At 30.2% G+C, this 26891-nt stretch overlaps 1 protein-coding gene across 1 annotated transcript; it reads left to right on the top strand.

The window, feature by feature from the left end:
• The first annotated feature begins 20914 nt into the window (after positions 1 to 20914).
• Positions 20915 to 21877, top strand: LOC139526589 (uncharacterized). The gene has a single exon (XM_071321748.1). It carries the CDS (start codon positions 20915 to 20917, stop codon positions 21875 to 21877), a length of 963 nt encoding a protein of 320 aa, XP_071177849.1.
• Positions 21878 to 26891: the final 5014 nt, after the last annotated feature.

Below are 26891 nucleotides of genomic sequence, written 5' to 3'. Positions count from 1 at the left end.
TCCAAATTAAGGATGATCAACAAAAGGTACTGGGTTTATCATACTGTGCAATTATTGAGATCTACAAAACATGCAAATGGTCAGTTCATGTTCATGTAGGGTTTCAGGTTTGATGATCGCGATTTTTATCACAATTGAAACATATATTCCAAAATTACCACTGGAAACAAATGCGCAAATGCTACAAAACGTAATTTTAATTCTTAACAAAAAAAACTTATATAATAAACAATATACTATTTGATGATTCCAATAATCTTTTGTTTAAGTGGACATATTTTGTAATATGTGTTTCAGTTTTAAAGCACGATTTTTATTTAGTATATGAGGAAATTTTGAGCTGATCTTCTTTTGCTAGAACAGTTTGGCTGATCTCAATTGAAAAGTAGATGTTTAAGCTTTTAAAGAAACCCCAGACATTGGTTACAATGTACTTTAATAAATAAATTTTCTATAAAATAAAACAACTGTTTTGTCAAATATAATTCAACAAATATAAAGTTTTCGTTTAGCTTCCAAGACAGCATCAATTGTAAAAACAACTAACCACCAATGTGATTTATGAGTTTTGAACAGCGGTATACTACTGTTGCCTTTATTTATGTAAAAAAAAAAAATCTTTATTTGTTACATTACTTAGCTCCGAACACAATAATAACATTGTTATCAATGAGTGCGTCTCAAGTGATGTCCGTACTATTGTCTGGCGTACATGTATATACAAATTTAGTCCTGGTATCTATGATGAGTTTATTAGGACCTTTTTCAACCAGTTGGTAGTCAACATCAATCAAACAACTAGCCAGAAATTGTGATCCAATTGGTCTTGTTCAACAATATGTGTGACATGGTTAACGACTTATTTAGATGGACAGTTATTTTTAAGCGAAATTCGGGTTTATCTTCTTTCTTTTTTTTTATTTTTGCTGGTGTCAGAGTGTATTTTATTATTCCGTTCTTTGCTGTTAAAAGGCGAAATAGGTTGCTTAAAACTGATTAAACAGCAACCTAATTCCCACGTGTATACCAGTTGATAATAATTCCGTTATATTGACAAAATTTGACGAGGAACCTAAACAGACATTCAAGATTTAAGTGACAATAATTTAAGCCTAGCGGCCAAAACTGTGTAAAGATAGCTAATACAGTCTGAGACGAATCACACCTGAGACAAAACTACACCGTTATTTAAACAAAGCACCGACAAAAAAAAACAATCTTTGTTTTTGGCTAGCGGTCAATCGCTGAAACAGTGTATCAAACAGAATCCACACTGAAACAATATGAAAAAAGAATAATATTTTTCAAGATATTGATCGTTATTTTCATCAAAGACAGTAAAAGATACTAAGGGTTTCAAAATTATTAAACATTCACACTATCATAAGTCAGGACTTCTGTGCTGACAGGAATTATCATTGATATGGTTATAATTGTAAATTAACTGTTTAGAAAACAATGACTTTTTCAAAATACTAATGCTTTTCTATCCTAGGAATAGATTACCTTAGCTTCATTTGGCAAAGGTTTTAGGAGTTTTTGTTCCTCAATACTCTTCAACTTCGTACTTCATCTGGCTTTTTATTTTTTGAACTTGTTTTTATTCGAGCGTCACTGTTGAGTCTTTTGTAGACTAAACGTGCGTCCCAATGCAAATGCAAAATCATGTTATATATTTACTACAGATAGGTATAAAATTAATCATTAAAAAGGTGAAAAACTATTAAAGACTCATCATTTTAGGTATTGGTTATCATATTTTACGTCAAACACACCTACTCAACACACACTGAAAATAATAGTGAAAACAAACTGCCTCAACATCTGCTATATCTCTAATAGGCATTTGCTGTTTCCTTGTTATAAAAAGATGAATACTGTAAAGTATCTTCGCTAGAACACTTCCGGAGACATATCTATATATATTTATTGACATATTGTACAGAAACGTGTATTTGTTATCAATTTGTTTTTGGCCCGGAGCTGTGTTTCTGCTATATGCGTTATTTTAATCATGTCTTATTGCCATTGACACTTAATCTATTATTTTCATATAGTAATGTGTCGGATATTAAAAACAAAACACTGTAATTTGCATTAGAAAGATTTTCAGAATTTTACCAAAATTATAGAATTTAATAAACTAACAATTATATTGATTACATGGTAATTTTTGTGTATTATGTTTAAAATGTTAAGTCCATAGTTAACAATTTCACTACCGTTAATTTTATGGTATAGAGAATTAAAGTTACATCAACAAACAAATAACCTGATCAACGAGTAATACACTCCAATGAAGGAAAAAAAACTCCCAAAGAGGTTAGCTAGAGTTGGCGACTAAACAAAAAATATTAACTAGCTATAGTTTAAGGTTGAAGACCCATTAAATTTGAAAAAAATATAAATGAACCAAAATGTGTAAAAAAAGACCAACAAGACAATTTGCAAGAAAGCAATACAAAGGGGATGGTTACATTTATGAGAGTAAATTTCTTTTTTTTTACTAATTGTTTATTGCCACCTAAGGGCTGTCGTATGACCTTCAACATGATCAAAACTGACAATGCATAGCGATATATGAAAGGCCCCGAAATAACAAATATTTTACTAGTCAAATAAGACAACATATAGACTGGATTCTGTAAAATATTTCAAAAATAAACGACAATCAAGTAAGATATACAGCAACAGATCAAAATCACTGAATAAAAGGCTCATGATATTTGACATGCACATACAGACTGTGGTGAAATTAATCTTTTTTGCCAGTGCACTAACACTTTTATAATCTGGAACGCTGCCTAAACAAAAGAACGCACTACATATATCTGTTCAGATTGGCTTTACTTATCAAAGCAAGTTTCACAAACACAAAACATTAAGTCTTTTGTTTACTTGTTATGTAGACTGTTGCTAGTTTGAGGACCTCTTTACGTATATGTTCCTTATGTCGTAACTACAATATCCTTTCCTTTTCACGATTGTGACCTACAAATTATACTTTTTACAGGATTCGATATAACATAAAAAACACGACGACGGGTGTTACATGTGGAGCAGGATACGCTTACCCTTTAGATGCACCATGTTTTTGTGGGGTTCGTATTGCTTAGTCTAAAGTTTTCTAGTTATGTCTTCTGTACTATTATTTGTCGTTGTATTTTTATTTTTAGCCATGACGTTGTGAGTTTATTTTTAATCTACGAGTTTGACTGTCCCTCTAGTATCTTTTGATTATAAGTTTGACAGTCCTTTTTTATATCATCTGCCTGTGGTTTAATTTTACGTGTTTTTGTTTAATAAAACAAATATATGTCAGATCAGCAAAACATATCTCCCCAAAAACCTTATTGAAATAATTGGGGAAAACAAAGTTTTAAAATCTGCTAAATTAAGTTAATCAAGAGTTAATCATCAATTAAAGACATGCAATAGTGCAAATCTACTATTTATACAACAGAATCGTGCCGAAATATGTAAAGAAAACATTTATAACAGCAGCAAATGCATGTTATTGATCTATATATGTTGTATATTGTCAATTAAATAACGCACACACTGGAACAATGTTAAACACGAATAAAGTTCTTAAAAAGAGGTTGTAATTTTATTTTGATTTTGGAGATAAATACATGTTTTTGCAATATTTTTAAACAGGCACTTTCATTGACGAATAATGTTTTTTTTAATGTTTACTATGGATAAGTATTTTTCTTATTAAAGAGATGTAAAGCTATGTATTAATTACTATATTGGATAGATAATTGGATTTCATGTGAACATTATTAACATTCATGTTGTCTGCTCTATGGTCGGGTTGTTGTCGCTTTGACACATTCCCTATTTCCTTTCTCTATTTTATTAGATATCCAACAAACGAAAAGAAATATATGAAATATAATGTGTATATTAACTATTAATCGAACAGCAACTCAAAAATCTAAAACAAATCTTATATTTGATATGATCCTTTCAATTATAAATGACACAAACACGAAATTACAGGTACTAAGTTACATTATACAATGCATTTACGAAGACAGCTACTGCAGGGTCCAGAATATTTTAGAAGAAGCTATTTTTTCCTCTAGGTAAGACAGTATTATTATTTATTGCTATGTACATATTAAGAAATAGAAAAACCTGAATTTTGAAATATTTGATAATTAACATATACTTGTAAACCTGTGTAAACCCGATGCATTTGTTTGCACCTGTCATTTTTGTTCGGTGTGAGCCAAGGCCATATTTTGACATAACATGGTTATCGTTTACAAATTGTGACTTAGATAGAGAATTGACTGTCCCTTCGGTATCTTTCGTCCCTCTTTTACAAATAGTGACTTAGATAGAAAGTTGTCTCAAGGACACTCATACCACATATTCTTAATTCTATGTAAAATTGTAAAAAATACGAAAATGCAAATGATACATATTATCTACATTACTGTTGGTTATAATTTTGTTAAAGTTTTGATGATCAGTGTGATACCTTAAGTAACACAATACATGTTATGTTTGCAGAGAAGTCAAGGGGAAAGTAATTATGTTGTCCAATATCATGTAAAATGTAAAAGGTTAATTGCTTATATTAAAAAATACGATGGTCATCCTGACTTTAATTTAAGGTAGCACAATACAAAGATTTTTCATCCCCAACCAGACATCTTTAAACTGATGTAATTCCACTCATCTATCTTTAAATTTTATAAATGAGGTACCAAAAGAAAGAAGAAGGATTAATCTTTCAAATTGTGATAATTTCATTATGACATAATTATTACATAATTAATTGTTATGTAATTAGTTGCCATATTGTGATGTCCATACTTGAATGAATTTAGCTTCTTTCTTATTCATAGCATCCCAAAATATTTTATAGATTCTTGCACAACACAGTTTGACCTCCCAAACTGTGTCTCAAATTTTTCCTACTGTATTGCATTCTCTCATAAATCTACAATAAAATTTGCAACAATAATTCATTAGAGACCACTAAATTCAATTGGGTATAAAATTTGTCCTATTGATGTTTTTGGAAATCTGAGACACAGGTTTGGAGGTCAAGCTGTGTTGTACAAGAATCTATTAAATATTTTGGGATGCTATGAAGAACAAAGACGCTAAATTCATTCAAGTGTGGACATCACAATATAGCAACTTATTACATAATAATTAATTATGTAACATTTATGTTATAATGAAATTATCACAATTTAAAAGATGAATCTTTCTTCTTTCTTTTGGTACCTCATTTATAATATATAAAGAAGGATTAAATGAATTACATCAGTTTAAAGTTGTCTGATTGTGAGTGAACAGATCTTTATATTGTGCTATCTTAAGGTTATTGAACATAGTTGCAAAACATTATTACTTGCTCCGTTGCTCGATCGTAATTCAAACGTACAGAGCAAATTCCATTTAATCAAAGTTGATACACACCTCATCAAACGTAAATGCAAGATTTAAGAACATGTATCAAAATTATAATGAAATTTGTAAAGGTAAAATTTATCTTTTGTCAATTATCATCTAATCATTACAATATACACTTTTTCTTTGATCTTCATTGAAAGTTGTATCATCTACAACAACAACCCATGTTCAGTGTCATGGAAAAAGCCGTGTGTAAAAAAATGAAAAAATGACCAGAGAACCATAATCTCCAAATAATGATCCTCGTGCATTTCTATGTTAAGATGAAACATCAAAACTGTCAAGTTCAACGTAACAGTTCCATTAATATGTATCAAGCAGTAATCGTTTATTTATAACTTAAAAGCATCCTAACTTTTTTGGTTTTGTTTTTAAGAATTTAATTGTATACGAAAATTTTGGTTTTCTTTAATAATTTGCATTCACTTCCTGAAAAATAATTACAAGTACGAATAGGTGATTGACATTTATAAAAAAAGTTGGTGATTTCTTTTGTACTCAACCAAGAAATCTTAATATAACAGACATTTCGAAAAATATTTATCAATACTTGCTGTATTTATATGTTGGAAGGTTTGAAAAAAAAATGCAATGGGTAACATCTGTGAAACCAATTCTCTGCAAGGCAAACATAGATCAACAATGAACATACGTCAAACAGATGTAAACATAAATGATCACATTAATTTAAAAACATAGACTTTGCACAGTACTTGTTATGATGCTAAAAACATTATTACATATAGAGCCTAGAATATTTTTTAACATGGCCTCCAAATTAAGGAGGATCAACAAAAGGTTCTGGGTTTATCATACCGTGCAATTATTGAGATCTACGAAATATGCCAAAGGTCAGTACATGTTCATGTAGGGTTTCAGTTTTGATGATTTTTATCACAATTGAAACATATATTCCAAAATTACCACTGGAAACAAATGCACAAATGCACAAGTCCTACAAAACGTTATTTTAATTCTTAACAAAAAAAACTTATATAATAAACAATATACTATTTGATGATTCCAATAATCTTTTGTTTAAGTGGACATATTTTGTAATTTGTGTTTCAGTTTTAAAGCACGATTTTTATTTAATATATGAGGAAATTTTCAGCTGATCTTCTTTTGCTAGAACAGTTTGGCTGATCTCAATTGAAAAGTAGATGTTTAAGCTTTTAAAGAAACCCCAGACATTGGTTACAATGTACTTTAATAAATAAATTTTCTATAAAATGAAACAATTGTTTTGTCAAATATAATTCAACAAATATAAAGTTTTCGTTTAGCTTCCAAGACAACATCAATTGTAACAATAACTAACCACCAATGTGACGAAGTAATCGTCTATTAACAATTCAAAGGGGCACAGGATACTGCTTCAGATGGTGTTTTTTCTACATTAAGATATTGCTGTCAACATCAAATAGAAATTAATTATAAATGTTTGTAGAAAGCGTAATTAAAGTGTAACAGAAAATTTGCAAGCTTTGTACAGTGATTAAATATCTTATGTAGTGGAAATTATATAAAAAAGAAGATGTGGTATGATTGCCAATGAGACAACTATCCACAAAAGACCAAAATGACACAGACATTAACAACTATAGGTCACCGTACGGCCTTCAACAATAAGCAAAACCCATACCGCATAGTCAGCTATATAAGGCCCCGATAAGACACTGTTAAACAATTCAAACGTGAAAACTAACGGCCTCATTTATGTAAAAAAAAATAAAATAAAAAAAAATGATCTTTATATGTACATTACTTAGCTTCGAACACAATAATAACATTTTTATCAATTAGCGCGTCTCAAGTGATGTCCGTATTATTGTCTGGCGTATATACAAATTTAGTCCTGGTATCTATGATGAGTTTATTAGGACCTTTTTCAACCAGTTGGTAGTCAATATAAATTCAACAACAAGCCAGAAATTGTGATCCAATTGGTCTTGTTCAACAATATGTGTGACATGGTTAACGACTTATTTAGATGGACAGTTATTTTTCAACGAAATTCGGATTTATCTTCTTTGTTTTTGTTATTTTGCTGGTGTCAGAGTGTATTTTATTATTTCGTTCTTTGCTGTTAAAAGGCAAAATAGACTGCTTAAACCTGATTAAACAGCAACCTAAATTCCCATGTGTATACCAGTTGATAATAATTCCGTTATATTGACAAAATTTGACGAGGAACCTAAACAGACATTCAAGATTTAAGTGACAATAATTTAAGCCTAGCGGCCAAAACTGTGTAAAGATAGCTAATACAGTCTGAGACGAATCACACCTGAGACAAAAATACACCGTTTTTTAAACAAAGCACTAACAAAAAAAACAATCTTTGTTTTTGGCTAGCGGTCACTCGCTGAAACAGTGTATCAAACAGAATCCACACTGAAACAATGTGAAAAAAGAATAATATTTTTCAAAATATTGATCGTTATTTTCATCAAAGACAGTAAAAGATACTAAGGGTTTCAAAATTATTAAACATTCACACTATCATTAGTCAGGACTTCTGTGTTGACATGAAATTTCATTGATATGGTTATAATTGTAAATTAACTGTTTAGAAAACAATGGCTTTTTCAAAATACTAATGCTTTTCTATCCTAGGAATAGATTACCTTATCTTCAATTGGCAAAGATTTTAAGAGTTTTTTTTCCTCAATACTCCTCAAATTCGTACTTCATTTGGCTTTTTTTTTTTTGAACTTGTTTTTATTTGAGCGTCACTGTTGAGTCTTATGTAGACTAAACGTGGGTCCCAACGCAAATGCAAAATCTTGTTATATATTTACTACAGATAAGTATAAAATTGATCATTAAAAAGGTGTAAAACTATTGAAGACTCATCATTTTAGGTATTGGTTATCATATTTTAAGTCATACATACCTACTCAACACACACTGAAAATAATAGTGCAAACAAACTGCCTCAACATCTGCTATATCTCTAACAGGCAGTTGCTGTTTCCTTGTTATAAAAGATGAAGACTGTAAAGTATCTTCGCTAGAACACTTCCGGAGACATATCTATATATATGTATTGACATATTGTACAGAAACGTGTATTTGTTATAAATTTGTTTTTGGCCCGGAGCTGTGTTTCTGCTATATGCGTTATTTTAAACATGTCTAATTGCCATTGACCCTTAATCTATTATTTTCATATAGTAATGTGTTCGATATTAAAAACAAAACATGTGCAACACTGTAATTTGCATTAGAAAGATTTTCAGAATTTTATCAAAATTATAGAATTTGATAAACTAACAATTATATTGATTACATGTTAATTTTTGTGTATTATGTTTAAAATGTTAAGTCCATAGTTAACAATTTCACTACCGCAAATTTTATGGTATAGAGAATTAAAGTTACGTCAACAAACCAATAACCTGATCAACGAGTAATACACTCCAATGAAGGAAAAAAACTCCCAAGGAGGTTAGCTAGAGTTGGCGACTAAACAAAAAAATATTAACTAGTTTAAGGTTGAAGACCCATTAAATTTGAAAAAAATATAAATGAACCAAAAGTTGGAAAAAAGACCAACAAGACAATTTGCAAGAAAGCAATACAAAAGGGATGGTTATATTTATGAGAGTATATTTTTTTTTTACTAATTGTTTATTGCCACCTAAGGGCTGTCGTATGACCTTCAACATGATCAAAACTGACAATGCATAGCGATATATGAAAGGCCCCGAACACAGATTCTGTAAAATATTTTCAAAATAAACGACAATCAAGTAAGATATACAGCAACAGATGAAAATCACTGAATAAAGTGCTCATGATATTTGACATGCACATACAGACTGTGGTGAAATTATTCTTTTTTGCCAGTGCACTAACCCTTTCATAACCTGGAACGCTGCCTTAACAGCACTACAAAAGAACGCACTACATATATCTGTTCAGATTGGCTTTACTTATCAAAGCAAGTTTCACAAACACGAAACATTTAGTCTTTTGTTTACTCGTTATGTAGACTGTTGCTAGTTTGAGGGCCTCTTAATGTATATGTTCCTTATGTCGTAACTACAATATCCTTCCCTTTTTAAGATTGTGACCTTCCAAATTATACTTTTCACAGGATTCGATATAACATAAAAAAAAACACGACGGGTGATTCATGTGGAGCAGGATATGCCTACCCTTTAGGAGCACCATTTTTTGGTGGGGTTCGTATTGCTTAGTCTTAAGTTTTCTAGTTTTGTCTTCTGTACTATTATTTGTCGTTGTATTTTTATTTTTAGCCATGGCGTTGTCAGTTTATTTTTAATCTACGAGTTTGACTGTCCCTCTAGTATCTTTCGATTATAAGTTTGACAGTCCTTTTTTATATCATCTGCCTGTGGTTTAATTTTGCGTGTTTTTGTTTAATAAAACAAATATATGTCAGATCAGCAAAACATATCTCCCCAAAAACCTGATTGAAATAATTGGGGAAAAAAAATTATTTAAAATCTGCTAAATTCAGTTAATCAGGAGTTAATCATCAATTAAATACATGCAATAGTGCAAATGTACTATTTATACAACAGAATCGTGCCAAAATATGTTTCGGAAACATTTATAACAGCAGCAAATGCAGGTTATTGACCTATATATGTTGTATATTGTCAATTAAACAACGCCCACACTGGAACAATGTTAAACACGAATAAAGTTCTTAAAAAGTGGTTGTAATTTTGTTTTGATTTTGGATAGAAATACATGTTTTTGCAATATTTTTAAACAGGCATTTTCAGTGACGAAGAATGTTTTTTTTTAATGTTTACTATGGATAAGTATTTTTCTTATTAAAGAGATGTTAAGCTATGTATTAATTACTATATTGGATAGATAATTGGATTTCATGTGAACATTATGAACATTCATGTTTTCTGCTCTATGGTCGGGTTGTTGTCGCTTTGACACATTCCCCATTTCCTTTCTCAATTTCAATAGATATCCAACAAACGAAAGGAATATATGAAATATAATGTGTATATTAACTATTAATCGAACAGCAACTCAAAAATCTAAAACAAATATTATCTTTGATATGATCCTTTCAATTATAGATGACACAAACACGTAATTACAGGTACTAAGTTACATTATACAATGCATTTACGAAGACAGCTACTGCAGGGTCCAGAATATTTTAAAAGAAGCGAATATTTCCTCTAGGTTAGACAGTATTATTATTTATTGCTATGTACATATTAAGAAATAGAAAAACCTGAATTTTGAAATATTTGATAACTAATATATACTTGTAAACCTGTGTAAACCCGATGCATTTGTTTGCACCTGTCATTTTTGTTCGGTGTGAGCCAAGGCCATATTTTGACATAAAATGGTTATCGTTTACAAATTGTGACTTAGAAAGAGAGTTGTCTCAAGGACACTAATACCACATATTCTTAATTTTATGTAAAATTGCAAAAAATACGAAAATGCAAATGATACATATTATCTACATTACTGTTGGTTATAATTTTGTTAAAGTTTTTGATGATCAGTGTGATACCTTAAGTAACACAATACATGTTATGTTTGTAGAGAAGTCAAGGGAAACTAATTTTGTTGTCCAATATCATGTTAAAGGTTAATTGCTTATATTAAAAAATCTGATGTTCATCCTGACTTTAATTTAAGGTCATTGAACATAGTTGCAAAACATTATTACTTGCTCCGTTGATCGGTCGTAATTCAAACGTACAGAGCAAATTCCATTTAATCAAAGTTGATACACACCTCATCAAACGTAAATGCAAGATTTAAGGACATGTATAAAAACTAAAATGAAATTTGTTTAGGTAAAATTTATCTTTTGTCAATTATTATCTAATCATTACAATATACACTTTTTCTTTGATCTTCATTGAAAGTTGTATCATCGATAACAACAACCCATGTTCAGTGTCATGGAAACAGCCGTGTGTAAAAAAATGAAAAAATGACCAGAATACCATCATCTCCAAATAATGATTCTCATGCATTTCTATGTTAAGATGAAACATCAAAACTGTCAAGTTCAACGTAACAGTTCCATTAATATGTATCAAGCAAAAATCATTTATTTATAACTTAAAAGCATCCTAATTGTTTTTGTTTTTAAGAATTTAATTGTGTACGAAAATTTAGGTTTTCTTTAATAATTTGCATTCACTTCCTGAAAAATATTTATCAAAAAAGTTGGTGATTTTTTTGTACCCAACCAAGAAATCTTAATATAACAGACGTTTCGAAAAATATTTATCAATACTTGCTGTATTTATATTTTGGAAGGTTTGAAAAAAATGCAATGGGTATCATCTGTTAAACCAATTCTCTGCAAGGCAAACATAGATCAACAATGAACATACGTCAAGCGGATTTAAACATAAATGATCACATTAATTTAAAAACATAGACTTTGTACAGTGCTAGTTATGATGCTAAAAACATTATTACATATAGAGCCTAGAATATTTTTTAACATGGCCTCCAAATAAAGGATGATCAACAAAAGGTACTGGGTTTATCATACCGTGCAATTATTGAGATCTACGAAATATGCAAAAGGTCAGTACATGTTCATGTAGGGTTTCAGCTTTGTTGATCGCGATTTTTATCCCAATTGAAACATATATTCCAAAATTACCACTGGAAACAAATGCACAAATGCACAAATGCTACAAAACGTTATTTTAATTCTTAAAAAAAACCAAACTTATATAATAAACAATATACGAATGAATGAATGAATGAATGAATCTTTATTTTCTCCATGTATATGAAGATTTTGCATACAAAAAGAAATTAATAATTATTTACACAATAAACAAAATATCATACATTTTGAGATAATTACCCAAAGAAAAAAAAAACCCAACAACATATTTAGATAAACACACAATACACATATTCCAGTATACACAACAAAAACACAATGTTTTTCAATCAAAGTCTATTCAAAATTCAAAATTAAACCTGTTTTCAAATCATACATGTCTGAATTTTTTAAACATGGGGTAAACATGTTTTGCTATGTAATACATCATTCTAGACCAATCTATAGGATCGAGATCGTATACTATATCATTAACAGCTCCTAATAGTACTTCAAGAAGGTCATCGTCGTCTAAATTGAAAATGTCCACAGATTTTTGAATGGGAAGTTCATCTACAATTTTATAAAACATAACATTTCTCTCTGTTAATAGAACATGACACTCCATTTCTAAATTACTTTTCCATCTGTTCTCTTTATAAATTTCAATAGACTGACGGACAATTTTCGACCACAGCACTTTTTCTGGTATGTAATCCTCATTTACATAGGTTTCAAGGAAAGAAAATAGATCGTATTTAACAAGAGTTGTTATAAGATTATAGGTTATATTCATCCAGAATAAATTGACTGATGCACATGTTGAACAATTTTTTATGAGTTGTGCCCGATTTACTCCTACATAATCGCCCAAAGAATAAAAGTTTGAATTTGTCGATTACAGCTTCCAATGACCATAAACCAAGGTTGCTTGTAGTTGAGTCCGTTGGTGAATATTTGTCCATACACTGTATATATCGCGCAACATATCGTTGCGTTCTTTCTAAAAGTTCTATTTCAGAATTAGAGATTTGTCCCCATACTTCGCAAGAGTACAATGCTGTAGGAAGAACAAAACGCTTCCATATTAACATGTTTGTAATCGGCGTAAGGCCTTTCGGGTTTACTCCAGCACTATACAATGAATGTAGATTTTTCTTTAACTTCTAAGCGGCATTTTTTTGTCCTTTCAAACGTTTTATTATTGTTAGTTATCAATGTACCAGCATAAATTGTATCCGTTTTACACGCTATTTTTGTATTTCCAAGCTTAATGTCAACATCTGTATTATTATTAAAAGCCAAGACACAACTTTTTGTTCCGTTATATTTAAGTCACCATTTACATGCATAAGTTTGTACACAGTCGAGAAGACCTTGTAGACCTTTTGGCGACGCACTAAGAAGGGTTGTGTCGTCCGCAAGAAGAATGGCAGGAATGTTCAAATAACCAATTCGTATTCCACAATTTGTCGAAATCAGCTGTAATATTAAGTCATGTATGTACAAAAAGAATAGCCAAGATGAGAGTACTCTCCATTGCCCTACACCCTGAGAAATGGAGAAATTGTCACTAGTAAGTCCATTATATTGTACATGTGCACTAGCAGGTTTGTAAGACATGAAAAGTATGTTCAATAATTTACCAGTTACACCGATTTCTTTTAAATTTCAGAAAAAGTCCATTGTGCCAGATCTTATCAAACGCTTTCTCGTTATCTAGAAAACCAACATGAAGTTTAGATTTACTTTTCATAAACACGTTAATACATTATTTGAGTGTGTATAAAGCGGGGATAGCACCATGTTCAGGAACAAATCCAAACTGTAAAGGATCAGGAAAAGTCTTATCAAGTGCAGTAAGCATTTTATTTATTCGACGAAGGACTGTTTTGTCATGTAATTTTCCAAATACGGATGTTAGGACAATAGCTCTGTAACTGTTCGGATTACTCTTGTCTTTGTTATTTCCTTTATATAACGGAATAATTATGCCATGTCGATATAGTAATGGAATATATTCGCATTTAAGTATAATATTAAAAATATAACAAATCCATTTCAACAAGGTATTACCACCGTATATAATATGTTCGTTGCATACATAGTCCGGTCCTGGAGCCTTACCACATTTTAAAGTTTTAATTTGCTCATATATTTCATCTTCAGTGTAGGGCACATCGAAATGGTTTTAAACGGTTTTCTAATTTGACTGCTATATTCACAAATTTTTTCTGTGACATCCATATAAAAAGATTGATCAAAATTGTCATTTTCATGTTCATTAGGAGCTTGTCGTTGCTCATTATGGTAATAATCTAAGCTGTTACTTTTCCAGTACGGTTTTAAATAGTGTCTAAATTTTCCAGTGGGAATACAAGAATTTGCAGCGATATGCACAACATTTACAATATTTGAGTTTATATGTTCTATGTAATTTTCGTCTATTTCACACGAGTTCAAAGGTAAAACTTCAAAATTTAGTAATTTGTCTAGTTCTGTTTGATAATATTTCTTTTCCCATTCATCACATCTCGACCACAATTGAACTTTACGATAAAGATGAAATTTATTTTAAAGAAACCCCAGACATTGGTTACTTTAATAAATAAATTTTCTATAAAATGAAACAACTGTCTATTAAAAATTTAAAGGGGCACAAGATACTGCTTCAGATGGTGTTTTTTTCTACATTAAGATATTGCTGTCAACATCAAATAGAAATTAATTATAAATGTTTGTAGAAAGCGTAATAAAAGTGTAACAGAGAATATGCAAGCTTTGTACAGTGATTAAATATCTTATGTAGTGGAAATTATATAAAAAAGAAGATGTGGTATGATTGCCAATGAGACAACTATCCACAAAAGACCAAAATGACACAGACATTAACAACTATAGGTCACCGTACGACCTTCAACAATAAGCAAAGCCAATACCGCATAGTCAGCTATATAAGGCCCCGATAAGACACTGTAAAACAATTCAAACGTGAAAACTAACGACCTCATTTATGTAAAAAAAAAATTATCTTTATTTGTTACATTACTTAGCTCCAAACACAATAATAACATTGTTATCAATTAGCGCGTCTAAAGTGATGTCCGTACTTTTGTCTGGCGTATATACAAATTTAGTCCTGATATCTATGATGAGTTGATTAGGACCTTTTTCAACCAGTTGGTAGTCAATATAAATTCAACAACTAGCCAGAAATTGTGATCCAATTGGTCTTGTTCAACAATATGTGTGACATGGTTAACGACCTATTTAGGTGGACAGTAATTTTTAAGCGAAATTTGGATTTATCTTCTTTCTTTTTGTTATTTTGCTGGTGTCAGAGTGTATTTTATTATTTCGTTCTTTGCTGTTAAACGGCGAAATAGACTGCTTAAACCTGATTAAACAGCAACCTAAATTCCCACGTGTATACCAGTTGATAATAATTCCGTTATATTGACAAAATTTGACGAGGAACCTAAACAGACATTCAAGATTTAAGTGACAATAATTTAAGTCTAGTGGCCAAAACTGTGTAAAGCTAATACAGTCTGAGACGAATCACACCTGAGACAAAAATTCACCGTTATTTAAACAAAGCACCAACAAAAAAAACAATCTTTGTTTTTGGCTAGCGGTCACTCGCTGAAACAGTGTATCAAACAGTATCCACACTGAAGCAATGTGAAAAAAGAATAATATTTTTCAAAATATTGATCGTTATTTTCATCAAAGACAGTTAAAGATACTAAGGGTTTCAAAATTATTAAACATTCACACTATCATTAGTCAGGACTTCTGTGTTGATAGGAATTATCATTGATATGGTTATAATTGTAAATTAACTGTTTAGAAAACAATGGCTTTTTCAAAATACTAATGCTTTTCTATCCTAGGAATAGATTACCTGAGCTTCATTTGGCAAAGGTTTTAGGAGTTTATGTTCCTCAATACTCTTCAACTTCGTACTTCATTTGGCTTTTTTATTTTTTGAACTTGTTTTTATTCGAGCGTCACTGTTGAGTCTTTTGAAGACTAAACGTGCGTCCCAACGCAAATGCAAAATCTTGTTATATATTTACTACAGATAAGTATAAAATTAATTATTAAAAAGGTGTAAAACTATTAAAGACTCATCATTTTAGGTATTGGTTATCATATTATAAGTCATACACACTTACTAAACACACACTAAAAATAATAGTGCAAACAAACTGCCTCAACATCTGCTATATCTTTAACAGGCATTTGCTGTTTCCTTGTTATAAAAGATGAAGACTGTAAAGTATCTTCGCTAGAACACTTCCGGGGACATATCTTTATATATGTATTGACATATTGTACAGAAACGTGTATTTGTTATCAATTTGTTTTTGGCCCGGAGCTGTGTTTCTGCTATATGCGTTATTTTAAACATGTCTTATTGCCATTGACCCTTAATCTATTATTTTCATATAGTAATGTGTCCGATATTAAAAACAAAACACTGTAATTTGCATTAGAAAGATTTTCAGAATTTTACCAAAATTATAGAATTTAATAAACTGACAATTATATTGATTACATGGTAATTTTTGTGTATTATGTTTAAAATGTTAAGTCCATAGTTAACAATTTCACTACCGTTAATTTTATGGTATAGAGAATTAAAGTTACGTCAACAAACCAATAACCTGATCAACGAGTAATACACTCCAATGAAGGAAACAAAAACTCCCAAGGAGGTTAGCTAGAGTTGGCGACTAAACAAAAAAATATTTACTAGCTATAGTTTAAGTTTGAAGACCCATTAAATTTGAAAAAAATATAAATGAACCAAAATGTGTAAAAAAAAGACCAACAAGACAATTTGCAAAAAAGCAATACAAAGCGGATGGTTACATTTATGAGAGTAAATTTGTTTTTTTTTACTAATTCTTTATTGCCACCTAAGGGCTGTCGTGTGATCTTCAACATGATCAAAACTGACAATGCATAGCGATATATGAAAGGCTCCGAAATAACAAATATTTTACTAGTCAAATAAGACAACATACAGACTGGATTCTGTAAAATATTTTCAAAAATAAACGACAATCAAGTAAGATATACAGCAACAGATCAAAATCACTGAAAAAAAGGCCCATGATATTTGACATGCACATACAGACTGTGGTGAAATTAATCTTGTTTGCCAGTGCACTAACCCTTTTATAATCTGGAACGGTGCCTTAACAGCACAACAAAAGAACGCACTACATATATCTGTTCAGATTTGCTTTACTTATCAAAGCAAGTATCACAAACACAAAACATTTAGTCTTTTGTTTACTTGTTATGTAGACTGTTGCTAGTTTGAGGACCTCTTTATGTATATGTTCCTTATGTCGTAACTACAATATCCTTTCCTTTTCACGATTGTGACCTACCAAATTATACTTTTTACAGGATTTGATATAACATAAAAACACGACGACGGGTGTTACATGTGAAGCAGGATATGCTTACCCTTAAGAAGCACAATGTTTTTGTGGGGTTCGTATTGCTTAGTCTTAAGTTTTCTAGTTTTGTCTTCTGTACTATTATTTGTCGTTGTATTTTCATTTTTAGCCATGGCGTTGTCAGTTTATTTTTAATCTACGAGTCTGACTGTCCCTCTAGTATCTTTCGATTATAAGTTTGACAGTCCTTTTTTATATCATCTGCGTGTGGTTTAATTTTACGTGTTTTCGTTTAATAAAACAAATATATGTCAGATCAGCAAAACATATCTCCCCAAAAACCTTATTGAAATAATTGGGGAAAACAAATTATTCAAAATCTGCTAAATTCAGTTAATCAAGAGTTAATCATCAATTAACTACATGCAATAGTGCAAATGTACTATTTATACAACAGAATCGTGCCGAAATATGTTACGGAAACATTTATAACAGCAGCAAATGCAGGTTATTGACTTATATATGTTGTAGATTGCCAATTAAACAACGCCTTCACTGGAACAATGTTAAACACGAATAAAGATCTTAAAAAGTAGTTGTAATTTTGTTTTAATTTTGGAGAGAAATACATGTTTTTGCAATATTTTTAAACAGGCACTTTCATTGACGAATAATGATTTTTTTAATGTTTACTATGGATAAGTATTTTTCTTATTAAAGAGATGTTAAGCTATGTATTAATTACTATATTGGATAGATAATTGGATTTCATGTGAACATTATGTACATTCATGTTGTCTGCTCTATGGTCGGGTTGTTGTCGCTTCGACACATTCCCCATTTTTTCTCTCAATTTTATTAGATATCCAACAAACGAAAAAAAAAATGAAATATAATGTGTATTTTTACTATTAATCGAACAGCTACTAAAAATATAAAACAAATCTTATATTTGATATGATCCTTTCAATTATAAATGAGAAAAACACGAAATGACAGGTACTAAGTTACATTAATTTATTATACAATGCATTTACAAAGACAGCTAATGCAGGGTCCAGATAATATTTGAGAAGAAGCTAATTTTTCCTCTAGGTTAGACAGTATTATTGTGTATTGCTATGTACATATTAAGAAATAGAAAAACCTGAATTTTTTAACATATACTTGTAAACCTGTGTAAACCCGTTGCATTTGTTTGCACCTGTCATTTTTGTTCGGTGTGAGCTAAGGCCATATTTTGACATAAAATGGTTATCGTTTACAAATTGTGACTTAGATAGAGAGTTGTCTCAAGGACACTCATACCACATATTCTTAATTTTATGTAAAATTGTAAAAAATACTAAAATGCAAATGATACATATTATCTACATTACTGTTGGTTATAATTTTGTTAAAGTTTTTGATGATCAGTGTGATACCTTAAGTAACACAATACATGTTATGTTTGTAGAGAAGTCAAGGGAAACTAATTATGTTGTCCAATATCATGTTAAAGGTTAATTGCTTATATTAAAAAATATGATGGTCATGCATCCTGACATTAATTTAAGGTTATTGAACATAGTTGCAAAACATTATTACTTGCTCCGTTGCTCGGTCGTAATTCAAACGTACAGAGCAAATTCCATTTAATCAAAGTTGATACACATCTCATCAAACGTAAATGCAAGATTTAAGAACATGTTTTAAGATGGCTGCCAATAGAGTAGTGAGTTGATTTTTAGCTCTGCAGTTTTTGGCAATTTCAAGCTGGCATACCTATGGGAACAAACTGTGCGCCTCTTCTTGCCGACCTCTTCTTATTTTCATATGAATCGGAGTTCCTCCAGACACTTGTAAAAAACAAGAGAATCAAAGAAGCCAGATTATTTAATTTCACTTTCAGATATATTGATGATGTTCTTTCCATAAACAATCCGAACTTTTCTGATTGGGTTCCATTAATATATCCCTTAGAACTAGAGATTAAAGAAACAACAGACACGGCTTCCTCCACTCATTTTTAGACTTATATCTCGAATTTGACTTACACAGTCATCTCAGTACCAGAATCTATGACAAACGAGACGATTTTAATTTTGAAATCATAAATTTCCCCCACCTTAGTAGCAATATACCAACTTCACCTGCATATGGGATATATATTTCCCAACTTATTCGATATTCAAGAGCTTGCAGCTCCTACTCAGACTTTGTAATACGTCATCAGTGTCTGAGTAGAAAGTTGACGAAACAAGGGTATGTCAAAGAACGTCTCGTTCTTTTTCTAAAAAAGTTCATCGGAAGGTACCAAGACCTTGTTGGTAAATATTCCGTATCAACTTCTCAAATAATACACGATGGTCTTGATGTATAGATTCTTCGTACTGGTGTTGTTTATCATCTTAACAACGTTCTTTCATTTGTCTTTGTTCTATTATTAATATTACTTTTACTGTTGTATGGTTTTATGTGATATCCGTTTCACGTGGCTCGGTACTTATACATCTCGTCAATGTGTTTGTATTGGCTTTCATTTTTTTGTGGTTTGTTTTGTATTTGCGACTTTTTGTATTTCTTTTGTTCTTATAACGTGACTCTGTACTTTAAAAGATCCCGTCAGTATGATATTGTTCTATTATATGTCATTATGATATATTTCTATTATGAATTACAATATACGTTGAACCACAAACACCAAAATCATTCAATCACGTAGTGGAATTAACTATTTTTGGATTCTTATAAATTCTATATAAAACTTTTGGACTAGTTTAAATCTCGGTCTATTTCTTAAATTTATTCTTACATACTTTTGATTTTTTTAACCCTGTTTGCTAACATTCCCATTAAAATTTTAAAATTGTTTGTACGCACATTGAACGACAAATTTATGTGACGTATAAAAATTTCTGACGTCAGACACTCAAATCAATAAATGTGTTCGTAGATAGTAGATGTCTTTGTGTTCTGTTAAATTGTTCCTTTTAAAATTGTTAAACGATGATGACTGATGTACCCATATTTAGACTATTATATTTATTGTGTCTGTTTATTTAACGCATCAATGTAAAAATATCGGAAATTGATGAGACTGTCATTAAAGTGAGAGGGTTAGCGCTATAGAACCAGGTTTAATCCACCATTTTCTACATTTGAAAATGCCTGTACCAAGTCAGGAATATGACAGTTTTTGTCCATTCGTTTTTGATGCGTTTTGTTATTTAATTTTGCCATGTGATTATGGACTTTCCCAATTGATCTTCCTCTAAGTTCAGTATTTTTGTGATTTTACTTTTTCAAGGAATTTATTTATGGAAATCATATCATGATGTTTGGAATTTGATGAACTTTACAAGAATATGATTTTCTTTACATTTTGTTGAAAGATGGATTTACTATAGTGGATTTATATATTTTGGATTGGAAAAAGTATTTGTGATTATTGAGTTCTGTTATCTGTATTACAACCATGCCTGGGGATAATAAAGGTGTAAGAACTGAACAAACTATGTTAGCATCTAAAAAGCCTGGGAGCAATGATTCCTCTAAAGACTCTACAAAGGAAAAACCATCCAAGCAGAACAAACGATCCCATTCAGATGTTGCAAATGAGAGTGTAGAAGGAATTGACTTGACTGGTATTCAAAATGATTTAAGTGAAATTAAAAAATCTCTTGAGGGTACAGTTACAAAGACTGATCTTAATAGTGCTATGGTTAATTTAGTACAACAAAAGGACTTACAAAGTTTAGTTAGTGACATTGTCCAGAAATTATTAAATCATTTTGAAGAGAAGATCACCAGTAAGTTTGAGTGTAAAATAAGGGAGGTAACTGGAAAACTTGATGATAAGTTAGATACACTGATGATAGAGAATGAGGATCTGAGGGAAAGAATCAGGGCAAAAGATAGAGTTATTGAGAACTTAGTGGAAAAGGTTGGTGACAATAATAACAGATCTATTGATGCATTGAAGTTAGCCAATTACAATGAGCAATACAGTCGGAAACATAACATAAGAATGCTCAACTTTCCTGAAAAAAGGGGTGAGAACTTGAAAAAAGCCTTTGTTGAACTAGTAAATAGTGACCTAAATGTAAATATTGAGCCCAGTGATGTGCTAGCCATCCACAGAATACCTGGAAAAGAAGGTTACCAGAAGCCTGTTATCGTGAAGGTTAGAAACACTGACACTAAAATACGAATAATGCGACAAAAAAAATCCTTGAAAAATGAACTTAAATTTCATGATGATATAACACAACGCAATATTGGACTTATGGCAAGACTTAAAAACACTGAAAAATTTGAAAATGTATGGTTTTACAACTGTAATGTGTATGCCAAAACTGAAACTAGTAGTAGAATAAGATTTGACCTGTATGACAATGTAGATGAAAAAATGAAAAAGAAATTGAAAGAGGGAAATTAATCAGTCTTGTTTAGTCAGTTACATCATTTAATTTAATTTTTGAATAATGTCCAGCCTTTTATTATTTTCTATAGATAAATATAAATGTAAAAGATAATTGCTGAAGTAAAAAGTGTTTTATATCAGTCGTGAATTACATATTCCTATATAAATACATTTGTAGTAAAGAATATAAGAGATATTCATCTTTAAAAATTTGTTTCAAATAAATTATACTGTCACTATACAGTAAAGGGGAAATAACTCTAACATTTATAATGATATAAATATTCAATTTTATCTCCCTTTTTAACATCTATTCCTTTGATAGACTTATGTATAATTATTACTTGCCATACTGTAAATTAATTAATACATTCAATGCTGAATGAAGAAAATAATAAGCAACATCTTATGTTTGTATGTGTGTATGTTTGTGTATGTCAGATTTGTTACAATTGTATATTTGTACTTATGAACTTACTTATATGGTTTTTAAAACATCACTTCATCTATAATCATGGATAATAATGTAACGATATTATCAATGAATGTGAGGGGTCTTTTCTCAAATTCCAAAAAGAGGGCAGATGTATTTGATTGGGCTAAGAGTAAAAATACTTCAATAGTGTGTTTCCAAGAAACTCATAGTATTAAAGACATTGAAAAAAATTGGGAGGATGAATGGGGAAGCACATGTTTTTTCAGTCATAAAGACAGTAAGAGTGCAGGTGTCTCTGTTATGTTTAAAAAGGGTCTGGATTTTGTTGTGCATAATTCTGTTACTGATGATAATGGTCGTTACATTGTTTTAGATTTAACAATTTTTTCACAAAGATTGAGTTTTGCCTGTTTGTATGGTTATAGTACTGATGAACCTTCATTCTTTGATATACTTATGCAGAACATTTTATCCTTTAAAAACACAAGTGTTTTATTATGTGGTGACTGGAATATATACAGAGCTCACTTCACTATTTTATCATTTTATTTGGAATGGAAAACCAGACAGAATTAAGCGTAACACACTTATTGGTGATATTTCACAAGGTGGACTTAATATTGTACATCTTCATTCCTTTAATATCTATTTAAAAATTAGTTGGATAAAAAGACTGAAGTCAAACCCACTTGGTGGCTGGCAGCAGTTGTTACTGGCAGACCTCACAAAGTATGGGGGTGAAAGGGTTTAACATCTACAGAAAGAAAAGCTAATTGAGATTTCTAAAAGATGTAAAAATCCCTTCTGGAAGGATGTTTTACTATGCTTTTCTATAGCAAAACCTATTACTGAGAATTCTGTCAGTGACATTTTATCATTAGATATTTTGAACTTTTCTTCTCTGGATGATTTTCCATATTATACTCAACGGAAACAAGGAGGTGTGCAGTCAGTAAGTGACCTAATTAATAAAGAAAATATGAATTTTTATAAATTTGAACAATTTCAAGAAAGAGTAAAAATCAACAATTTTATCAAATATCATGGTCTGATTTCAAGAATCCCTCAGACTATGAAAAAAAGAGAACTGTTTAAAGCAAGATTTGGATAAGCCTGATAATGGTGATATTTTTTAAAGAGAATTATAGGTAATGTGAAAGCAAAATTTGTATATAAAAATTTAGGAAATAAAGTTATAGAACTACCAACAGTCAAATTTTCGAAATGGGAAGAACTGTTGATTATTGATTTAACAGAAGGGTCAGAATATTTCAGGATAACCAAACAATCTTGTAGAGATGTTTATTTAAGAACCTTTCAATACAAATTTTTGCATAGAATCATAGCAACTAATACCTTTTTATACAAAATTAAATTAAAAGACACCAAGATGTGTACTTTTTGTAATTTTGGTGAAGAAACCATTGAACACCTTTTTTTTGAATGCCCAATAACTTTTCAATTGTGGCAATCTTTTTCAAATGTAGTAAATCTTTTTTTTTGTAAACTTTGTTCTTAACAAAGAGAATGTGTTTCTTGGTTGCAAACATGAAAGTTTATTACTGAATCTGTTAGTCATAATTACAAAGAATTATATATACAAATGTAAATTAAATGAAACAAAACCAAATATGGTTGGGTTAAAGAAAGGATAAAGAAATACCAATTTCTTGAACATTATATTGCAGAGAAAAATAACAGAGTCCAAGTGTGTGAACAATTTTGGTCTCCTTTACATGTAATTTTCAACTAATTATTGTTACATATAAATGAGAAATTCTATTTTTATTTTTATATATATTATGAGCAAAAATTTATCCTTGAGCTTTTGATTTTTTTTGTGGATTTTTTTGTCTTTAAAATATTTTTTTTTTAAATGTAAGTCAAGATACATATTGTAGCATAACAAATGAGTGAATAGTATTTGTAATGTATGAGAGAAAGTCAGAGAGCGAGAAAATATTACCAAATAAAACTTATATGTAACCTTAAATATTATAATTGTAAAAATCAATTTGTCAGTGATAAAAATTGTATACTGAATTATTTTCTATAATATGTAACCCCTTGATACCCTTGTCAGGTGGTAGTGTAGGGGTACATGTATGTTAAATCCTGACTATTGAAAAACAAATAAAAGATAAAAAAAAAAAAAAAAAAGATTTAAGAACATGTATAAAAACTAAAATGAAATTTGTAAAGGTAAAATTTATCTTTTGTCAATTATTATTTAATCATTACAATATACACTTTTTCTTTGATCTTCATTGAAAGTTGTATTATCTACGACAACAACCCATGTTCAGTGTCATGGAAACAGCCGTGTGTAAAAAAATGAAAAAATTACCAGAATACCATCATCTCCAAGTAATGATCCTCATGCATTTCTATGTTAAGATGAAACATCAAAACTGTCAAGTTCAATGTAACAGTTCCATTAATATGTATCAAGCAGTAATCATTTATTTATAACTTAAAAGCATCCTAACATTTTTTGTTTTTGTTTTTAAGAGTTTAATTGTATACGAAAATTTAGGTTTCCTTTAATAATTTGCATTCACTGCCTGGAAAATAATTACAAGTACGAATAGGTGAATGACATTTATCAAAAAAGTTGTTGATGTTTTTTGTACCCAACCAAGAAATCTTAATATAACAGACGTTTCGAAAAATATTTATCAATACTTGCTGTATTTATATGTTGGAAGGTTTGAAAAAAATGCAATGGGTAACATCTGTTCTCTGCAAGACAAACATAAATCAACAATGAACATACGTCAAGCAGATGTAAACATAAATGATCACATTAATTTAAAAACATAGACTTTGCACAGTGCTAGTTATGATGCTAAAAACATTATTACATATAGAGCCTAGAATATTTATTAACATGGCTTCCAAATTAAGGATGATCAACAAAAGGTACTGGGTTTATCATACCGTGCAATTATTGAGATCTACAAAACATGCAAAAGGTCAGTACATGTTCATGTAGGGTTTCAGTTTTGATGATCGCGATTTTTATCACAATTGAAACATATATTCTAAAATTACCACTGGAAACAAATGCACAAATGCACAAGTCCTACAAAACGTTATTTTTATTCGTAAAAAAAAACTTAAATAATAAACAATATACTATTTGATGATTCCAATAATCTTTTGTTTAAGTAGACATTTTTATTTAGTATATGAGGAAATTTTCAGCTGATCTTTTTTTGCTAGAACAGTTTGGCTGATCTCAATTGAAAAGTAGATGTTTAAGCTTTTAAAGAAACCCCAGACATTGGTTACTTTAATAAATAAATTTTCTATAAAATGAAACAACTGTTTTGTCAAATATAATTCAACAAATATAAAGTTTTCGTTTAGCTTGCAAGACAGCATCAATTGTTACAACAACTAACCAAATTTAAAGGGGCACAAGATACTGCTTCAGATGGTGTTTTTTCTACATTAAGATATTGCTGTCAACATCAAATAGAAATTAATTATAAATGTTTGTAGAAAGCGTAATAAAAGTGTAACAGAGAATTTGCAAGCTTTGTACAGTGACTAAATATCTTATGTAGTGGAAATTATATAAAAAACAGAAGATGTGGTATGATTGCCAATGAGACAACTATCCACAAAAGACCAAAATGACACAGATATTAACAACTATAGTTCACCGTACGGCCTTCAACAATAAGCAAAGTCAATACTGCATAGTCAGCTATACAAGGCCCCGATAAGACACTGTAAAACAATTCAAACGTGAAAACTAACGGCCTCATTTATGTAAAAAAAAAAAATTATCTTTATTTGTTACATTACTTAGCTCCGAACACAATAATAACATTGTTATCAATTAGTACCCTTTTCAGTCAGTTGATAGTCCATATCAATTTAACAACTAGCCAGAAATTGTGATCCAATTGGTATTGTTTAACAATATGTGTGACATGGTTAACGACTTATTTAGATGGACAGTTATGTTCAAGCGAAATTCGGGTTTATCTTCTTTTTTTTTATATTTTGCTGGTGTCAGAGTGTATTTTATTATTTCGTTCTCTGCTGTTAAAAGGCGAAATAGGTTGCTTAAATCTGATTAAACAGCAACCTAAATTCCCACGTGTATACCAGTTGATAATAATTCCGTTTTATTGACAAAATTTGACGAGGAACCTAAACAGACATTCAAAATTTAAGTGACAATAATTTAAGCCTAGCGACCACAACTGTGTAAACATAGCTAATACATTCTGAGACGAATCACAACTGTCTAAACAAAAATACACCGTTATTTAAACAAAGAACAAACAAAGAAAATCATTGTTTTTGGCTAGCGGTCACTCGCAAAAGATTAACTAATATTTCGTTGTTCCAGACAAAAAAGTTTAATCCATGTCAACACTTAATATAAGTATTTAAGTATTTCTCGGACCAGAAGTTTGATTATTCTTTTGAAGTGCAGAATGTCCGTACAAATATTTATAAGTACTTTTTATGATAATAATATAATTCTCTACAGATGTATGACATATCAATTTGCATCTTATATAGATAAAGGAAGATGTGGTATGAGTGCCAATGAGACAACTCTCCATCCAA

The sequence above is a fragment of the Mytilus edulis genome, chromosome 6 (assembly GCF_963676685.1).
Source record: "Mytilus edulis chromosome 6, xbMytEdul2.2, whole genome shotgun sequence".
NCBI lineage: Eukaryota > Metazoa > Mollusca > Bivalvia > Mytilida > Mytilidae > Mytilus > Mytilus edulis.
Note: the sequence above shows the minus strand (reverse complement) of the source record. Positions and strands in the feature narration are given on the sequence as shown.